The sequence below is a fragment of the Manacus candei genome, unplaced genomic scaffold, assembly GCF_025592945.1.
Source record: "Manacus candei isolate 608988 ecotype Guabito, Panama unplaced genomic scaffold, ASM2559294v1 h1tg000005l, whole genome shotgun sequence".
In the NCBI taxonomy this organism is placed as follows: Eukaryota; Metazoa; Chordata; class Aves; order Passeriformes; family Pipridae; genus Manacus; species Manacus candei.
In genome coordinates, this window is record NW_026138053.1 from 2,109,011 (window position 1) to 2,124,414 (window position 15,404).

At 39.9% G+C, this 15,404-nt stretch overlaps 1 protein-coding gene across 8 annotated transcripts in view; it reads left to right on the forward strand.

Moving 5' to 3' along the window:
• The window catches only part of MAST2 (microtubule associated serine/threonine kinase 2), a 192,468-nt gene that overhangs the window by 86,801 nt on the left and 90,263 nt on the right, over positions 1-15,404 (forward strand). The window contains exons 1-4 of one of the 8 annotated variants that reach the window (XM_051795509.1): positions 803-2,873; positions 2,958-3,197; positions 4,307-4,339; positions 5,146-5,352. The exons of 5 other annotated variants lie outside the window; for them this stretch is intronic. In XM_051795509.1, coding sequence (XP_051651469.1) covers positions 3,148-3,197; positions 4,307-4,339; positions 5,146-5,352 — 290 coding nt within the window. In that variant the 5' untranslated portion in view covers positions 803-2,873; positions 2,958-3,147. Of the gene's footprint in view, positions 1-802; positions 3,198-4,306; positions 4,340-5,145; positions 5,353-15,404 lie in introns of those variants that run through there. 2 more of the 8 variants (XM_051795530.1, XM_051795555.1) reach the window with 2 other exon arrangements.

The window sequence follows — 15,404 nt, forward strand, 5'->3', positions numbered from 1 at the left end:
AGCAGTTCAGCACCCAAAAGACCAGGCTGCAAAGTGCAGTTCTCATTGTGGCTGCAGGATGCACAGCACCAGCCTGCAGCTCACTATTTCTTCTGGTTGCCTCCTTGGCTGATCAGCGGTCACTGAATCCAGTTGGGGTTGCACTCGAACCATCTGGTTTCAGTACCCCATTAATAATAAATGAATAATAAATGTGATTGTTTATAACATGAATTTTATTGACTTCTTCAGGCTTTTTAATGAAAAATGTGGGTTTATATTTCAAATCCTTGTGGTTTCTAAGGCAGGGTTACCAGTGTGGGTTGTTGTAATTTTTGGGCTATCTAAATGAGTAATTTGCTAAAAAGAATATATGGCTTTCCCATATTATATCTAAATTTGGAAAGAATAATTTCCTCAGCAAACTAAATTTGCTAAACCAGTTTGTAACTTCAGGTATAAGTTGTTTTTGTTAATTCTTTCCTGCTATCAATGATCTGTATCAAATATATTTTAAACTCTGTGTACAAACGGAAAAAGAACATGGAGGCATAAGAAACATGAAAAAAATTTTTGATACAGAATATGTCCCGTAAAAATACATATTTATATAAATCAAATATTACAGACTGCTGTTTTGATAGTGATAGGTGCTGGTAAAAAGTAGTATTTACCTTAAATTTTTATATCTATCTCTATGAGATACGGTAAGCAACGTAATAGTGTTTGCTAAAGACTTGTGCAAGCCTTTTATGGTGGTTTTTATCCCTTCTAATTGCTTTTTAAGACAGTTTATGTCCACTGTGGGACTTGTTTTCTCTTGTTCTCTCTCTCTCCTTCTCTGCACTACCCTTCTACTTACAAATCTCTGAAGGGTCTTAGTTGCTACAGCAATGTAGCAAGTTGCTACATTTCCGAGGGTGTTTCATTAAACAAGTCTTCATCATAATTTGTTAAACTTACTCCCAGCTTCCTGACAGTAAAATAACACTTAAACACACCAGGGAGTTTCTTTGGGAGGATGTGCTGAATTACGTGTATTCTTTTTAATGTTTAGACCTTGAAAACAACATCAAGTTTGATGGCAGGAAAGAAAATGTCTGGCCTTTAGTGCTGGTTTATGTCTTCGTGTTGACATGCTCAGGTGCTGTGGGAATTCCTTCTGTATCTGCAGAGAAATGGAGTATATCACTCTGTTTCTGCTCATCTTGGCGGGTGAGTGTTTCTGCTGGTGATGGATCGATGCCGTTTCCCTGCCAGGAGCAAGTGCTGTTGCCCCAAGAGTGGGGAAGCCAAAGTGTTGGAAATGGATGAAAAATGGTTCTGAAAAGGATCAGGGAGTTGTGCTACTTTCGCACTCTGTTCTGATTTGGATCTGGAAATAAAGTAAGCAATAATGCCTCCAGTCGATGCTTTCTGCTTGTGATGCTTTCTGTAGATGGGGAGAGAAAGAGGTGGTCTCTTCTGACCACCCCTTCCTTCTCTGAGTGTGTAGAAGCAACTCACAGGCAGTGGATCAAAAATAACCTGCTGCTCTTAAGCTGATACGTGGGGCTGGCTCTGGAGGTGGAACATGCCAGATTATTCTTGGGGGGCTCCGTAGCAGTGTTGCTATTTGTATATTAAGCTTTAAAAATAATTCGGAAGCGTTGCTTCTCTAAGAAAATGATTTGGTGAATTAAGGGGATTTTAGTATTCTGCAAAGACTGTAATCTGAGAGACAAAGAATTTATGGAGGCTTTCATCAAGGATTTAAAAGGGGAAAGAGTCTTTCATGCAGTTCTTATTATCGAGTTTCCACTACTTCATCCAGGTTCTCATTTAAAGAGTATAATAAAATTACACATACCATACCAAATTTGTACCTTTTGTTCCTTGCTGTGCTGTCTTACTCAGAAGGCACAGTGTGGGGGGGCAGGGGCTCTGGCTGTGTAAGGAGCAGTCACCCTGGTCCTTACTCCTGAGCCTGGGCAGTCTGTTTTCCTGACCAGCTGTAGCTGTTGAGAGGTTGGGGGATTTTGTAGTGTGGGGTACTCCTGCTGTGATTGAAATTATGAGAGGGTCTGAATATAGGAGTTGTCACCTGGAGTTTGACTTGGTCGATGAGTAGTTGTGAGTGGCAGTCTTCACCTGCCTAAATACAATCTTTAACACTTTGAAGTCTATCAAAGACAGATATTTGGAAATTTTTTGGGAGGAAGTTGCATACTTGAAAAAATTGGAAAATGTTGGATGTTATTTGGGAAGGTTTTGTTAATAGCATGAAATTGATTTTGAGCCGATTGAAGTTGCCGTTTGCAAGCCAAACTGCCAGACTTGCACTGTGAGGGAACATTGTCTCCTAATGGTATTCCCTTTCCCCCCCCCAGTATCTGGCTCCCCAGGCTGCTGCCAGTGCTGTAGCTCTGTTTTCAGCTCTGGAATCCATGAATTTTATAGCTGAAACACAGCTTGGGAGTTAGGGGAAGGTGTTTTAAGATTAAAGTTGTGCGTGTCGTTCAGGGGATTGATTTCTGCACGGGGGCTGGTTCACGTGTTCCCCCGCCGGCCGGGAGCAGCTGCTCCTCGCACACCGCTGATGACTCTGCCAGGGCTTTGGGTGGGAGCAGTGGCTCTGCTCCTGTCGCCGTGTGAGTTTTCAAGCTGCTCTCCGAGGTTTCTGCCAGGATCCTTTCAAGTGTGCCATCGCTCCCTTTGGCTTTCCGCTTTCCTTTTGATTTGGTGAGCGCGACTGCTCCCGCTCCTGCTCCTGCTCCTTGGAGCCCAGGAGAAGTTGGTCTCTGATTTGCTGTGGGCTCAGCCGGAGCGTGTCAGGACCACACTGCTGGCTGTGTGACAGGTCAGATGGCCACTCTGTGTCCTGGACTTGTCGGCACCTTCTTCCTTTCGTGCTGGTGGGCTTCGTTTCCTTTCGCTGGATGCCGTGAATAGACTCGCAGGAGATTTTAATTTTTTTTTCCCTATTTATAAATAATTAGGTTTTTGACATGAGCTGTGCGATTAATCTGGACCATTACTGAGCTCCTGAGGTCTCTCTGATGCTGGGGGTATATGAAGAGCTTGGAATTGCACTGATTGTTCTGTGCTCTGCGTTGGAGTGATAACGGTGGGCTCTCCTTCCCAGCTCTAAGCCTCTTATGCTGGGAAGAGGCACAGTGTATCAGCACAATGATGAAACGGAGGAAACAGAGGCTTGGAGCCCCATCTCTGCGGATCCAGTAAGGACTGTAGTGAAAAATAAATTGCACTTAAACATTTCCAGTTGAAACTGTGAAGAAAAACCAGCCAGAGTTTTCTGTGGCCAATAGACGTTGCTTTTATTTCTTAGAACTTTATCTGTCGTGCTTATTTGGCTGCACAGGAAATTTCATTTGGAACCTTTAGCATTTTTACTTTTGTGGGGTATTTGCCATAAAGTATAGCCAGAAAAGAGCAATGTTTAAATATTTTTAACTGGGGTATATTGTGGTTAGGTTTTCTACCAATTATTAATGTGGTAAAACTGAATGTTTGTAACTCTGTCTTTCTAGTTTGATCACTCTTGAGATTTAAAAAGTACTTCTAATAATCTGTCAGGAAGGTGTCACGGGGCTCAAAGCTTCAGAAACCTTGGCTACCATTATTATCTTTTAAAATAAAGAATGTTATAGCAAACTTTGAGATTTAAAGCTAAAAGTTTTTACTTTCTAGAAATACATTTTTCTATGTATTTCTATAAATAGATTTCAAACAAGCAATTCCATTTTAATGCTTGTGTCCTTTATAAAGGCTTTGAAATCTACTAATGAAAACTGCTATTTCTGATGTTTTTAATTATATTTATTGTTTCTACTTGGTAAAATATTAAAGAAATGGTGTATTTAATACTATGTTTATAAGTAGGGGAGGTTAAATGAATCTATCCCGTAGTCAGTGGAGGGAGGAGCAGGGTAAGAGGCAGGCTTAACCTTTTCTGACTACAGACTGTAAAGCTCATCAGCTGTGTAAGCAGAGATTGCTAGTGGGGAGGATTTCCAATATGTAAAGGTTACTTACTGATAAGTATTTAGATTCATTAGGAAATCTAAAGCAAGGAACATGAACAAACATGCTTGACTTCAGGACTTTAAGTGTAAAGTATCTGAATTCTAAACAAAACTGAAGCGTCCTTCAGATTTCCATTCTTCTCAGTTTTATGTTTAAATATGGTAAAGAGAAACTTTTTTCGGCCCTCAGTCAAAAATCAAAGTTACAGGTGTAAGAGTAGAGTGGCACTAGTTTGTATTCTAACACATAAGAACACTTTGTAATACCAATATTTGTAAGTTAACTTTTACTTTATTTCTAGTGAAGGACATCTCATCGTGTATAGTTCAATGAAGTAGGTGTCAGAACCTCTGCTCTGTGTTTCTGTAGAAGTCTGTTTGCAGCTTTTGGAAAAGCAGCTACCTTGAGGCATTTTCTGTGCTCTCTGTGTGTACAAATGTGTGTTGGCTGCTACCCCTGCAAAAGCAGGACAGTTCACAGAGCTGAGCACAGAGCTGGGCATCAGCATCCTCAGCTGCAGTCCTGATACAACCAGGGATGTGCTGTGGACATGTCACTTTAACCTCTTCGTACCTCAGTTTCCCCACTGCTAAAATTAGAATAAAGCCATTTTGCAGTGCTGCTTTCAGGCTTAAGTAGTTGTTGTTCTAAAACACTGTCACTGCTAAGTGTTGTTTTCTAGTTTAATGGTTTGTGTAATTCATATTTTCACAGTTGGGTATTTCTGTTATTGCCACAGCTGTGGTATGACCATGGCTCCCAAATTGTGAAGGCTGTGATAAAAATGGTCCATGTCTGTTACTGGTGCCATTATCAATTTGTTGTTTTTACTCAATTAAATGTTTTATATTAGAGATTGACAGTGGTACATATTCCAGAAAGCCTGGAAATCGCTACAAAGAAGGATTTGGATAATTCCAGATTGGAAGGTTTTTGTAGTGGAAAAATAACAGATATTAAATTGAATGAAAAATACATTTTGATTTGGATAGTAATGGAAAGCATGACTTTTGACCACTTAGTTTATTGCATTTATTGAGAAGGTATAACTTGTATTTTGGAAGTATCTTTTTTTTTTTTAATTGAAACAAAAAATGATATTGACCTTGATTTTTTTTTTCTACTGTGGTACCTTGTCAGAATCTCCTCTCCTTTGTACTCCCACTGCCGAGGAAATGATGTTCATCAGCACATGTTCTCTCCTACATCTGCTCCAGGTCTGCAGCATCTTAAATTCCCATTTAGTGCTGACTGTGCACTTGTTACTTCTCCTCTAGTATTTTACCTGAACTCACAACCCCAGAGCAATCCATCTAGTCCGTGCTACAGCCATCCTTTTCAGTGGAGGTAAGGAAAGGTGTCAACTAGGAATTGCTAATGGTTTGGTGTTGGCATAACCATCTATGAACTTAACAGCTTTATAGTTTAAGAGAATAACATCTAACAGAAGGGAACAGCCTTATAGTTGTAACTTACTTACAACCATTTAGTGTTCAAAGTTCATGTTGCTTATAGGTACAAGTTCTTTTTAGTTCATAAGGCCCTGAGTAGGGAAGAAGGTAAAATATATAAAGGAGTGGAAACCTGTCTGCTGGTGTGTGCATGCAAATTGCTGGTGGTTAGCTTCTGAATATGTGTGCAACTTGTACCATGCATCAAAGGAGCCCTCACAAGCATGGCTGATGTCAAGAAAATGAATATAAAAGTAAAACAGCCAAGAGTGACGTCCTTAAAACTACCTGTCTAGAATAGTGGGTCTGTGCTAAAGGACTGCAACCAGTTCTATTCACTGGAAATCCACATTGCTGTCTTACAGAGGCTGGCAGGATGAAGTCTCCAAATGATAATGAGTAAAATCAAACCTGTTGTTAGCAGATTTAAATGTGTGGTACTAGAATCTGTAAACCAAAACCAGCCCAAACCAGCCCAGTTTGTATTAAAGCATTGGAGAGGTTGACTGGTGTATTTTTCCTTCAGGATTAGCTCTTGCTCCTTGTTGTGCTCCTATGGGACATGCATGGCCACCAGCAGCCCCAGTGGAAACCTTCAGCTTCTTCACTAAGAGGAAACTTTACCTAGTGAGATAGTCCCAGGCAAAGGCTAACACAAGCTGGAGATCTTTGTGTGTGTGGTTATGAAACTGGAGCTCATTGTGGTACCTACTTAAAATTTGAGCCAGCATAGCATCAGAGGGCTGGTTTTGAAGTTCACATGCTGCAGGGTGGATGTAGCTGGTCAAATTTCAGTTACTCATCAGGTGGTAATGCAATAGCCCCTGAATCTAGACTGTTATTTCAGAGGGAGATTGCTCCTGCTGGCCAGTTCTGGTGGGAGTAACCAGAAAATGCAAAGTTGAATTATTTTAGGCACCTGCCCCTCTAATGCAGAGTGATGAATAGTACATCAGGTTGTCAGCAAAGGAAGGGGATGTTACCCGTGTTTGTCCTCACTGTGCAGGGCCATGGAGGGGGGCTTGCCCAGCAGGCTGCTGCTCTCCCTGCACGTTGGGCAGCAATTGGTGACAATTCTTAATAAGGTGCTCGTTTTGGCAGCACTGGTGGTGAAGTGAAGGGCAGCAACTACAGAGCAGTCTCCTGACATTTCAGTGTCATTGTCATCAATCTAATTTTAAATGAATTTTTATTATTTAAAGGCTGGTGTTGGGTAATGTTCCTTTAAACAAGGGTGATTAAATACGATTAAATGCTTTTTAGCCTTGGGGCTAATTAACAGACTGGTAAGTGGCAATTAAATATCAAAATTAGATTATTGTTGTAGTCAGTTGAGAACTGTTCTTTTTGGAGATGAGATCTGATGATTATTGATTATTTTCAAAAGGCCTTTTTGGTACTTACTGCTTTTTTTCCTCTGAGAAACCTTCGAATTTCAGGCTTCTGACACAGGTCAGTGAATAATTTTCTCTTTAGGAGCAGTTCATATGAAAGTCTCATCATCAAGTTTTATTCCACTGTTACTGTGGACTCTCCTTGATATTAATATTTTTCGCATGTGGGGACCTTCCAGCTCTTTAAATACTGAATGGTTGATGATTCACAGATACGTTGTTCTGTGTAAGAGCTTAGGTCTGCTATAATAACTTTTTATTTTCGTCGTCGTTGCTTTCACCTGTGCAGCCCTTGATCCTGTTTTTATCCAGTCTTTCTTTGTTGTAGTTTTGTTTACTTGGTTACGGTACCAGTGATAGCCATTCCTGCTTGCTTAGAGCAAAGGTTCATCTTGGCAACTTAGTACTGTCATTGATCTACTCAGCTTAGCACTCTCAGTTAGCCAGGCAGAGGTTCATTTCCATGGCTATGCGAGGAACTGCTGAAAAATGTAGCAAGTAAAAGGCCTTGACGTTAAATCTTTCTCACTTTTTACCTTTGGTACGTTGCTTTTGCAAGAATTTGCACAGGTTTTTCCCTTCTTTTCTGTATTTCACAGTGTCGTTCATATTTTTACGTCGACAAATGGTGCATCTGATGTCCAGACAGGTGGCATGGAAGTTCATGGCTTCTGAAAGAATTAATCTAATTGAGATTGAAAATATTTTATACGTAACCTTTGAACAAATGAAAATAATGTAAACCTTTCAAAAGAGTAAAAGGAAATGTGAAATGGCTTGATTACAATACAAGCAAATTGATAACAGGTGGAATAAGACTGCAATAGTTGATGGAACTGTGAGTTGGAATTAAGGTTATGTAACTTTAGGAAGAAAATAGAATGATGTTCAAAATTAAACATTACTGAGTCTCATCTTTGGGATGTGGCTTGCACTCTTCTGGGGGTAGCAGGGAAGTCAAATTACTGAAGAAAAAAATGAGGCCATGTTTCACAGCTGGTCCTCTTTATGACTTGGCAAATCTTTATGCACCCATATTTGTACTTTAATTTAATCAAAATACGAATTTACTGCATCTTTTGATCTCAAGTTGCTTAAAATATGTCATGAATTAATTGTTCTAACTTGGAAGTGATGAACTCTGAGATTAAAGGAGGGTGAATTTCCCCCATTTCAGAAAATGTTACATGCTCTGTAACACCGTCAGCAGATATAAGACAGTTTCAGTAATTCTAGAAACAGTTCAATTTGTTTGTGATAAGAAGGATGAAAGTGTTCAGGTGCCATATTTCTGGCATCTGTGGGTGCTGTAGGTTAGCTGAAGTCTCAGTGGAAATTTGCTTTATCCTAAGAAATCAATGGAAGAGTTGACTTCAGCTGGATCTTTCAAGGGGTATTTTCTCCGGCTATTTTGATTCCATGAATTCATACCAGTTGTGGAACATGTTCCTATAGAGATATATGGTAGAGATTATTTTTATAGGAATGTTTTCCCTTGGAAGTTCTAGCTTTAATAGAGTCTCTTGATAATAGCTATTAATTTTTTTATAGCTTTGCAGAATACTTTAATAGAATTTTTTCCTAGCCTGTACAAAATCTGGTCACTATTTCTGGGAGTGATGGTGATCAGACCCTTGCTGTCTTATTTAAGTAAAACAAAATGGGAAACCTAATGTTGCTCCGAAATACTCAGTGTTTGAGCACAGTAAATAATTACTTGATCAGTGTGTAATTACAATGTTATGAGTTTTATAGAATTAGGATTTTATGGACATCTGTGATATAATTTAAGAATATATTAATTTATTTACATAAAAAGCCTATTCTAGGAAACAAGCTTTTAATCAATAACTGTGGTAAGTAACAAGAATATATCATGCATAGGCATTCACCAAATGTACTGGGAGGGTTGCCTGCCTTTATTTAAAGCCTTTTTTTGCCCAAGCTGTTGCAGTGGATAAGGAGAGACCTATATTGAGAGCTATGGCTTGTTTGGGTGTGTGAGTGAGGTTGGGTGGGCAGTGTCCTGGGTGAGTCTGCTCCACTGCAGTAAATCAGGTGGGCTTCAGCAAACCTTCACCAAAAGGTGGGGATGGAGACATCCGCGTCCTTGGAATGAGTGTCCTGTTAGACCGTGGCTCTTTGTCTTGTGTATCAGGATTGCTGGTGTGTCTCCAGGAGAGAGCTTTGTAACTCCAGTCCTTCTGCTCCGAGGCAGGTGCAGAAATCCCTTCCATAGTGTAAGGATGTGTCCTTGGCACACTCATCCTCAGATCGCCTGTGGTTTGGGTTTTGAAGACTGCATATATTTTACAGCTGTGGGGCAACACCTGTAAACAGGAGAAGTTCCATGTTTTTAAGGAAGATCAAAAACATTTCAGAATTCAGACTTGACGAGGTTCTTTATTTTTATTTTGAAATATCTCAAGGCTTCTCAAAAGTTGGTGAGGGTCTCCTATCTCTCTACTTAAATTTCTTTTAGTTTAAAGTCACTTGATATGATACAGGTTTTAAGAGGTTTTTTGAGTTAGAAATTCCTATTTGACAAATGTCAGGATTAATGAAGACGCCTACATTCAGCTTGAATGACATTTGGAAATTGTTTTGGGTTTGCAGCAAGTGTTATCCTCCTGTTTTAGTGCTTGATTTGGTACAGGTTCAGCTTTCCTAAAGGTGCTAAATAATTGGTCAGAGTTGACTGCAAGACAGCATAATGTCACTTTTGGAAACAATGTAGATCAGCAATTCAGGAATAATGAGTAACAGAACAACTTTGTGGATATATCATTATGCGAACCGTGAAATGATGAATTTTGAGTAGGTAAGCTTTTGGCAACTGAATTCTAATGTACATCTCACATTGAATGAATGAATTTCCCACAGTTCATTTATTTTTTAATAGAAATTTTTCTCTTTATTCCTTTTCTTTTGTACTGGTTATTAGTCTCGGGGATCATTTTTCCCATCTAGGAGACTACGGGGGATGGACACAGGTGATACCTAAAACGTGACAGGCTCAGATAACTTCTTGTCTGTCTTAGGCTGATTGGAAACTGTTTGTTAACTGTCACATGGTTGGGAATATTGAGGCATGGTGTGATTTTTTTTATGTGAAGGCATTACCTAAATGCAAAAATCTTGGTGTCCTGCCTGGAGCTGCAGTAGCAGAAGAGTTAAACCCTGGGGTTTGGAGCTCGAGGTGTGAATTCTTGTCTCAGTCCAGGCTCACAATTTGGCTGCCCTCCATGGGACCACTTGTAAATCATAACCTGGTGGTTTGACCTGGGAAATTGGAGGCTCCCAGAGGAGAGTGTGTGCTTGTGACTTCAGAAGTTGGAGGGCTTTACTGTTTGTCAGCCATTTCACCTATAAACCATATATGGTCATAGCTGGTTTTTCTATGTAATTGTGTTTGAAGGCTGTGATCTGCTGCTACACCTGCTAAGAGCTGACTCGCTACAGCTGCACTACTAAGAGTTTGGCATGGCTGGGACAAGTTAGCAACTTCTGGTGAGGAATGAAAATCTCATAAGGTTCTTAAGAGACGGTAGAAAATACTGAAGCCTTTTTTTTTTCTGTCTTGATTCTCAAATAACAGTGATTTCCTCAAACAACAGTACTGTGCTCAGTTCTGTATAAAATTTTTCCTGCCACATAGTCTGTCCCTCAAAGGCCTTTTGATCTTGAGTACAGATACAGAAACAACCCGAGCGCTGAAACATTCCTGGCAAGGGAATAATTCTGAGAAAGAAATATATATTCTTAACCAGGCAGTCATGTGTTTGTTATTGTTGATAGACAGTGCCATGCATTTTCCAAAATTTGTTTTTAATCGGCCTATGAGGCAGCCAGGTGCTATTTTTAGTTCTGACTTGGAAAATTGGTGAGTGTGCAAACTGGCCCTTTTGATGTCCTGTTCTGAAGCACTAATAGTAGAGATGTACTGATAGCGAGCTTAAGGAACGTTTAGAGTGTAAAGAAGGAAAGAAGATTTCAGGGTAACTTTTTACCAGCTTGGGAAGTGGTGTCCCATTTCAGCTGTGTCTCGCTCTCCTGAGCTATGGTGAACTTTTGTCTCAAATTTAAGCTCTTGTTTGAATGCAGCAGAGCTTTATCCTCTGTAATGGACCCATTCATGCTCTCTTTTCTCCAGGCTGTATCTGTGCTCCCCCTTTTTTCGAAATCTCTCTGTTCCTGTTTTTGTTCATTTGTCTCAAATATGCTTCTTCTAGTCCTCCAAGTTCTCTCTTACCCTCATTTATCTCCTGAAATTTTGCTGCTTTGGCTAGTGGTTATTATTCTGTCATTCAATGCCTTGTGTGGTACTTGAGAGCATAATCTTCTAACCTAGTTTACATTACACTGTCATTATGAATTATTAATGTTCTAAAATAAAATCTTCAAACAGTAATCTTGGCTGTGGTGAAAGAGCTCTGTGTGCTTTTGTTTCCTTCCTGTTCTCCCTGTCCTTTCCTTTCTTTAGACCTTTAGGTCTTTAGAGCAGGGATGTTATTGATCCAACCATCTGGTAAAGACTTGCTGTGCACCGAGAGTCGCATTGTCACATCTCTGGGCTGAGATGGGCATTTATTTGTATAAATACTAAAAAAAAAAAAGTTTTGGAAGTAATTCTTTTGATTCTGATCTAAGACCTGCTGCACGAGTAGAAGTGATAATGTATGTTTGGGTTACAGCTTGCCTGAAAAGGTGAATACTATTTTTTGTACTCTCTATTATATTTCAGTTTTTGTTCCTGTGATTCTCAGTTTTATTTGCGAACAGATGAGAAAGGCGAAATAGCAGAACAGGTCAAGCTATAATTCTCAGCAAAATTTTAGGGCAAAATTTTCCACTGAAAGAAATCTGGTAAAAATCCCCATCAACTTTCCTCCACACTTCATTTAAGTTAAACTCTGCTTCCGAGAAACTGGAAGATTTCAAAATCATTAAACGTCCAATTTTCCGAGTGAATCAACACACAAATATTGACCAGAAGTGTTCCTTTTAGGTCACGAGTGTCTGCCTTGCCCTTGCAGAGAACTTGCAACTAATTTGAGCCAAATGGAGTGGATTAGGGCTGCGTTTGTCTTTGGCATGGAGGAACAGCCCACGGGGACGTGTTCCAGCCTGTGCCCCACGGCCGGGCGCGCGCAGCCTCCGCTCGTGGCAACATGGATCAGAAACCTGTGACCTGTCGCTTCTGCAGCCTTCCCCTTCTTATTAAGGACAGGGGCAGCTGCAGCCCACGCCGCAGAGCGCCGCGGTCGGTGGTGTACGTAGTGTTGTTGTAAGTGGTCGCTAACGTGAAAATATTTGCTAATTTTGCGGGTTTTCTCTGCAGAAAGTGCACTCCCGGGCACGCAGGTGTTGCTCGTTGGCACGCGTGACCCGTGCGCTCTCAGCCCGGGTGTTTGTTTAGAAGTCTGTTTAGAAGGCAAGCTGGAAATATTATTTACTTTTCTTACGAGCTGCGTTTTGATGGGTAGCACAGAAGCCTAAATTTGATTTTGTTAGAAAATATTAACCCCCCCCCAAATTTTTACTTAACTTTTGATTTTGTTCCCCCCCCCCCCCCCAATCTGCAAAATCTGTGAAATGCTACATCTGTTAGTCAAAATTTGGAAGAAAAGAAAGTGAATATAAGATGAATATTCCTATTTATCAGTATTTTCTTTTTTTCTTTATATCTGAGATATAAAGGCGAGGTGGGCTATGAAAGTAATTTATTTTAAAAACAAGCAATTTTGTTATATATTTTTGTTTCTAGCTATATTATTTAGATTTATCTGTGCCATTTTTAATGTTACAGTAGAGTGTAGTAAGATTGCCGACTGTTAAATTATGTCTTTTAGTATTTCAACAGAATGTTTCTCTGGAGACTGCAGAAATCATTCAGAATTCCATAGCTGCCCATTCTGTACTTTATTTCAAAGCTGAGAATTCAATTGGAGTAAATTTATCTTGATTTATTAAATCCTCTTCTGTCTTCCAGATCTCTAACATTTATATCTCCACTTATATATAGGTAGACATATATGTTAGAAGTCATAAATAAAATAAATAACTTTGTTAGAAGACCTTCTAAATACTATGTGTGCTTTAGGAAACCTTACTTTTGTAATGCATCACCTTTGTGGGTTTCTCAGAATTACTGTAAAAGAGTTGATAGAGATGTATCAATCTGTAATTATTTAAAAATCCATGTTTTGGGCTTGTTCTCATGTTCAGTCTATTTTTATGTTATGTATTTTTCTGAGGCTCACAACCTGGAGCAGTTTGTTTGCCTGATGGTTGATGATACATTATCATGGCTTTCCCAGACTTAAAAAGCCAAGCTTTTGCTGTGAAGATTTGTAGTATTCCAAAGAAATAGCTAAAATAGGGGCCAATTCCTGTTCAAAATTCATGGCTAAATTAGGATGTAATTCTGCCTTTAAAACTGGATAAACTGTTCATCTTTTTTTTTGTGTGTGTGTGTGTCTACCAGCACTCATGATGTTTCCCAAGCATGGTTTTGATTTCTCATGTCTCTTCTGTACCATGGCTTATTTTGTAAAGTCTATTCTTATCCTGTGCTCTAACTTCATTAAGAATTTATGCTTGAAAATGTAAAATTCATCCTCTTCGTCTGTTCATTACATTAGCATTCCCCTTGCTCCCAGAATAACTCTTCTTAGCCAACATCCTACAAAATAAGCTTTTTGTCTCAGAAAAGCCATGGTAAATGCAAGGGCTTTACAATATCCTTAACATTTCAGCTGAGTCTAAGTGTATTAACCAGGGAACGAGGAAACAAGCCGTGGAGTGGAATGTCCTGCACCGGATATTTGGGTTGGGGCAAACAACCTGAATTATACTGAGAGACAAATCAGATGCCAGAGCTTGTTTTTAGAGTTCAGGCTTGATTTGGTCTTCTGGGTAATACACTGTGAAACAGGTGACAGCACTCCCTTCTGCTGCTTACCACGTGTGCCCAAGCCTGGGGCCACCATGGTGATCCTTGGCACAGTGTCTGCACAGGCTGCTGTTGGGGGTTTGTGGCCTTGCACAGATGAGGGGAGCCCCTTTTTTTGCTTTTGCAAGCTGGTAGTTGTGATCTGAGTAACTCAAAGCCCTCTAATTCACCCCCTGAAATACAGCTCGGTTCCCTTTCTTTGTTGTTTGCTTTGTTCATTTTACCTGAATTAGTTGTGTGTTGTCTTGGTTTAGTTTTAAACATCCACTGGTAGTTCTTCTTCAGTCCTCACTCCCTGCAAAGACACAAAGTCTGCTGACTGCCTTTGCTGCTGCTTTTACCCTTAATTTGTCCTTCAGGCTCTGCACTGTAGTTTTCCTGTAAAACGGGGGGGGAAATAAACCTGCTTTTTCAAATCTGCTTTGCTACCAGTCTTGTTGGAATGGTTATGGACCATGTCTGTCAAGGGCTGTGTGTTACAGCTCCTTGGGGTATATACAGACCCCATGTTACAGGAGAATTAATATTAGCCTGGTTGTGTTACTCCAGTGCCAGGAGCCAGAGGTGGAAGAATTCTGCAAAGAGCTGAAGCTGCTGAAGTGCTGTGCTTGTTCATGGAGAGGCTGCTGCAGGTTGGAGTGGCAGGAGAAGAGATTAGGTTATCTTCCTGTTTGCAAATGCAGTTGCACAGTGAATTCATTAACACTGTATTGCAGGTTGGAAAGGAAGTTTTAAGTGCACTGGGATAAATAATACATGGCAAAGATGAGGAAATGCTACGGTGGCAAGAGGGGGCTCAATCTGTGTTTTCCTTTGGATAATTTTTTGCCGGTGAAGAGGAGGGAAAACCTTTGGATGAGGATGTTGAGGTTATGGCAGCACTCTGATGCCCTCTTTCTCACAAGTGCTACCGAGTGTCCTCAGCAACATTTTGGATGAAACATTAGAAGACTTCTGTATAAACGTGAAGTGACATTTTCAGATCTCATGTTCAGTATTGTTATTTTTCAAATAACATTTCTCATTTTCCTGGCGTTTTAATCACATATCGAGGTTACATTTGATTAAATCGGACAACTGACATTTGAATTGCACATGAAGAAGGCAGGGCTAGGGAAAGAGTGCAAGTTCTAGTAACTTATTTAAAGAGGATAATTGACCTTTCCATGGCGTCTGAGCCCAATTGTCAATTTTGTGAGCTTGAAATAATGTTAAGCTTATGTTATATTGGAATTGCCAAACATCTTCTAGTGTTTCTTGGAATGAATAGTGTTGCATGGAATATTAGCATGCTAAGAAGTGATATTTTTGTAAAAAAATATACAAAGAAAGAATCTTTCTTATTAAGTATTCATGGGATTTGAGACCCAATTTTAGTACTGCTCACTTCTTATCACTGTTTAGTAGTGCTTTCACTTAGAAAATACTAATTGTGATGAGAGAGCTGTAGTTGGCATCCTCTGTATCTGAGTGAGTACGACTTTGTGAGAGTTGTTTTAGACTGAAATCAGAGCAGTTGCTTATGCTTAACTGTGCAGTGATACTGTAGTGCATTAGATACCATTTCAGGCTGCCTGCTAGGATGGCAACCCCTGTTAG